Source organism: Rosa rugosa, chromosome 1, assembly GCF_958449725.1.
Source record: "Rosa rugosa chromosome 1, drRosRugo1.1, whole genome shotgun sequence".
Classification (NCBI taxonomy): Eukaryota; Viridiplantae; Streptophyta; class Magnoliopsida; order Rosales; family Rosaceae; genus Rosa; species Rosa rugosa.
In genome coordinates, this window is record NC_084820.1 from 54,042,525 (window position 1) to 54,047,221 (window position 4,697).

Below are 4,697 nucleotides of genomic sequence, written 5' to 3' on the forward strand. Positions count from 1 at the left end.
AGAGCTTAATTTTGTTCGGGACTTGTAGCTTCCAAATTGAGTTTCATAAATTATTTTTTTCATCAGTAGTAGAACATTTTCCCTACCTTCAGTAGTGTTGTGGATATTTAAAGCAGGTCTGTAGCCTGACTTGACTTTATATTTTCCATCCTTCTCCCAAAACCATTTTAGTTGATCATTCACTCTGCCATCTCCAAATTGAATGCTCATAGTAAGCTCAGCATCATCCGAATTGAAGGCATTGGAAATAAGGCTTATGTTCCATCCCCAAAAGGCAGCATTAAGTCTTTGACCTTTGAAAAATAGTATATTTTCTATAATCATAATTTGGTTGCATTGGTGGTTGTAGAGAGAGCACAATTGTTAATGGAAGAGTTTGTCAAAGTTCAAAATGACAAGGACTGGTTGTAGAGAAAGCACAATTGTTAATGGAAGAGTCTACCAAAATTCATAATGACAAGGATAAGGTTACTGCAGGAAGTACGAATTTGGTTGTTTTGCCTCTTATCAGGATGTCTTGGAAGAGGTATAATTTTCCTTTCATCAAGATTAATATAGATGGGGATGTTAATTTAGACACTCATAGACGTGGTCTAAGTATTGTTATTAGAAGTTGGAATGGTTCTGTTTTGGTGGTTGCTTCTAAAGGAATGGTTGGTATAATTTCTCTCCAAAAGCTACCGAATTATATGCTGCAATTTTGGGTATTCAAGTAGTAAGAAATGGAGGTTACTCACATGTCGCCCTTGAGATGGATGCAAAGGAAGCTGTGTCCTGCATATCCTCGTGTTATGAAACTTGGGATGTGGATGGGGCTCTTGTGAAGGCATTAAAGTCTTATTTTTCTTATTTTACCTCTATTCAATATAAGTCTCCTCCACATGATTGTAATATGCAGGCAGTGCACATGTTGTTGCTAAGTATGCGCTTGTGATCCCTGACCAGTGCCGGACTTAGGTTTTTATCTATATGGGGGCGTAATAAAAAAAAAAAATTAATAGTTATGTATCACATATAAATTTTGAATATTAATAACATTTCAATTTTTGAGTCGGTATTTATAAAAAAATTAGATCGTATCGAGAAAAAAGAAACAATTCTAAATCAGTAAATCATACATTTAAATTTAATTAATTATAATTATTGTATTGATTACTTTAACCGGGATAGTGGGCTAATGAGTTCATCTTCTTATTAAACAAAAGAGGCTGGGTCTTGGGGACTAAAGATTTATAAATGAGTAAGTCCAGTTGTTGGGGCTTAAAGTCTAGCTTTAAAAATTTGTTGGCAGTATACTTAATTGTCTATTACAGTATTACCTGCATTAGACTCAGTGACCGTATAAGCCCTCACTCCTCAGTAGTCATATACCGAGTCTCCCATTGTCTCTGACTTTCACATTTGGATATGTAATAGCCCAGAATTGCTTAATGATGTATTATCTATGTAGGGTTAATTCCCTCAAGTAATAAATTATTCAGTTTCAATAAAAAAAATAAAAATAGTGAATTTAATTTATAATTGCATAATTTTTTATTTTTTTTGTAAGTGAGACATCCTACAAAATAAAAATTGAAAAGGCCGGAAAGAAAGATAATGGATCGGGTCGACTGACCGAACCCCCGAACCTAATATAGTAGGCCCAACTGCAGGATTCTCAACTAACACGAACTCATCGAATTCAATTCCGTCAGTCTCTCTATTCCAAACCCTTAATCTTTGACAAGATTCAATTCAAGTCGAACTGCGGGTTCAGATTTCGGAAACAAGGATTCATAGCAATGTCTACCGCTGAATCTCCGACTGCTGCTAAGAAAGGTGATCCTTTTGCTCTTACGAAAAACCCATTGATTTTCAATACTTTATTGGGGATTTCAATCTTTCAGAACTCCTTGATCAGCCTAGTATTTGGGTTTTGGATGCTTTGTCTGATGATGGGTTCTTTTGGGTTTTCAATTTGGTGCAGTGGTCATTCATCTCAGAGCTACTGGTGATGCCCCTATACTGAAGCAAGCCAAATTCAAGGTATGCTTTTTGTGGTTACAGAAGTGATCTAATGTGTGTGTTATATTTTCCTTTCTTGATTTTTGATCAAGATTTTGTGTTTTAAGGACCATAACCATGGTTCGAATTTGTTAGATTCTATGAGCTATATATGTTTTCTGTGTTGGATGTGTTTTGTTTCTCTGGCATTGCTTATTTACAAACGTTAATCGTTATTTGAATTGAGGTTCGTAGAATTTCAACACGATTCTCTCATAATTAATAGCATTTAGACATTTGGCTGTGATAAGTCTATAAGTTATCGGATACAATGAGTCGAAAAGGATCATTTTGCATATAATGGCAATGGCCAAATGATGAAAGATGAAGTGTGTCTGCTTCTTTCTTGAATCATTCCTAGAATGATTTTTAAGAAGTGAATACTTGATATCATTTGGGGACATCTAAATTCAGTAAACTGCTTTTACTTGTACCAGAAATTGTTTTGTGCCACATTTGAAACTTACTTTATGATTAATGTCGCAATGCGTATGTTAAAAGTTATTTCTCCTTGAACGACAGATACCTGGAACGGACAAGTTTGCTAAAGTGATTGACTTTTTAAGGAGGCAACTTCACCGGGATACGTTGGTAGATGGTCTCTTCATCTTTTTTATTTTATTTTCCTTAGATTATTGTAGCCGATAGGTTTCAGAGTACTAATCTCATCTGCCTGGTTTTGTAGTTTGTGTATGTCAATAGTGCATTCTCGCCAAACCCAGATGAATTGGTGATGGATCTGTATAATGTAAGTTTATAGATCGGATGTATTGTTATGATTTGTACTTTGTCAGTTCTAAAAGTTGTAAGTGACAAACGGTTAAGTCAGTTTATGAGGAAAATGTTCTGCCAGTTTGTGTCCCTTGGTTTACTTCATAGGTGAAAAATGGTTAAGAATTTAGTGACCTGTGTAGATGCTTTTGTTGAAACTGCTGTGAATAAATGTGTTACTCTGTTCACTTCTATTTAGTTTCAATCAAATAGCCAATTTTATCTAAAACTTTTCATTTTTACTGTACTCTGATGTTGCAGAATTTTGGTTTTGATGGTAAACTCGTGGTCAATTATGCTTGTTCCATGGCGTGGGGCTAACTATCAGTGTGGGGTTTGGAGGCATATAACTATTGATAATGTGAGTAACTGACCACATTTATGAATGCATTCAGAATCAATACTACTACTTAAATAAGTGTTAAATATTTAGTTACTTTATGAGGCCAACCAACTCAATTTCTCACTTACCTCCCTCTCCCCAAATAAAATCACTATTTCTATCATTACTGACTTCTATTATGCATGCTTAGGAGTACATCAAATTTTTCTTTCCACACAAACGTGGAACATAAGTTGCTGATGGAGACATGAAGATATGTTGGACTCTCTTTTTGTACATATTCTGTTTCTTTTAATTGGTGGCCATGTAACTTTTTAACAAGTCTAGATGTAAAGCCAAACACTGATATATGATGCTACTGTTCAAAAGATTTCCTTTATTCACAATTTGAATTATAGTGAGTGTGTCTCTCTAATGCTTTTCCATCTGTTAAAAATGTAAAGTGACAATGATAAAGAGGTGATCGATACGTCCAGCCTGTTATCGTACATTTCTATATCAAATGATTGTGGTATTGAAATTTTTACAGCAGGCTTCATGGTAATGGGAAACACCTGTGTGGAATGCCAGTTCTGGGTTATACTAAATTTGATTCATTGTTCTTGTTTCTGAGTTGCAGATCAATAAATGTTGTTTCTGAGTAGTTGAAGGACTTTAAACTCCAACAGACGCACTCAATTGTCAATTCTGTCAGTTTTTTGTTAGGTGTTTCCGTCATTTGAATCCATGTATTGAATTCGATTTTGTACAGCCTGTTCATGGTAAGAGATTCCCTACAAGTACTGCAGAAAATGAATTGATGGATCACTGTTAGAGATAAATGGTACTTTGTAGAAAAGTAATCACTTTGTGCGTTCATTTCAGAAAGAATAAATATGTGACACACGACAGATTGGGTTATAGGAGTTTAAGTAAAAGAGGTGTTGATAAAGGAATGTAGTTGTAATATCTCTCTGGCCACCCTAACTTTGGACCTTTCTTCAAGATGAACAATAATTCAGGCAATAAGGGCCGGATTTCTTCCTTTACAGCCTTTGAGGGGGCCGCAAGGTCTAGTTCATGATTTGATTGTGATGTTAATATCTTGACTGGGGGTGGGGGATGGATTATAATGAATGATATAGCTTTCCATTTGGTCAATGAACATCTAGAACATCTCTATATTCTGGATCTTTAACAATGGAACGTGAAAGTATTTCCATGTTTGAGATGTTAGAGAGAAATAAGGTCGGAAATTGCTCCGGATTTAAGTAAATGGGGAAGCTGTTGGAGTTGCTCTAAGTAAATGGATCACGGTCGTATCTGCTAAAATTTTTAGTTTTATTGGATTTTTGAGATTTGTAGTTTTTTTTTTTTTTTGAGAAAAGATTTGTAGTTTTAAACTATATTTGTGTTGATCTTAAACTGATACATTTCTAACCAAGAAGAACAACCTACTCTCTATTTACTCATTATTTCTTCATTTACCTGTTCTAAGTTGTTTGCCCTAGTATGGGATATAGACATATAGTAAGAGTTCGCATTGGTTTCTCTTTAGTCT

General features: G+C 34.8%; 1 protein-coding gene across 3 annotated transcripts; it reads left to right on the forward strand.

The window, feature by feature from the left end:
* Positions 1-1,595: 1,595 nt before the first annotated feature.
* LOC133741291 (ubiquitin-like protein ATG12) lies at positions 1,596-4,180 on the forward strand. Of its 3 annotated transcripts, none has more exons than XM_062169243.1 (6): positions 1,596-1,818; positions 1,967-2,025; positions 2,566-2,634; positions 2,729-2,791; positions 3,076-3,175; positions 3,687-4,180. In XM_062169243.1, exons 1-5 carry the CDS (start codon positions 1,782-1,784, stop codon positions 3,133-3,135), a joined length of 288 nt encoding a protein of 95 aa, XP_062025227.1. In that variant the 5' UTR covers positions 1,596-1,781; the 3' UTR covers positions 3,136-3,175; positions 3,687-4,180. The 3 variants fall into 3 exon arrangements, with proteins under 3 accessions (XP_062025227.1, XP_062025220.1, XP_062025216.1); XM_062169236.1 differs by having other exon boundaries at positions 3,777-4,180; XM_062169232.1 differs by lacking the exon at positions 3,687-4,180 and adding an exon at positions 3,348-3,549 and having other exon boundaries at positions 1,597-1,818.
* Positions 4,181-4,697: the final 517 nt, after the last annotated feature.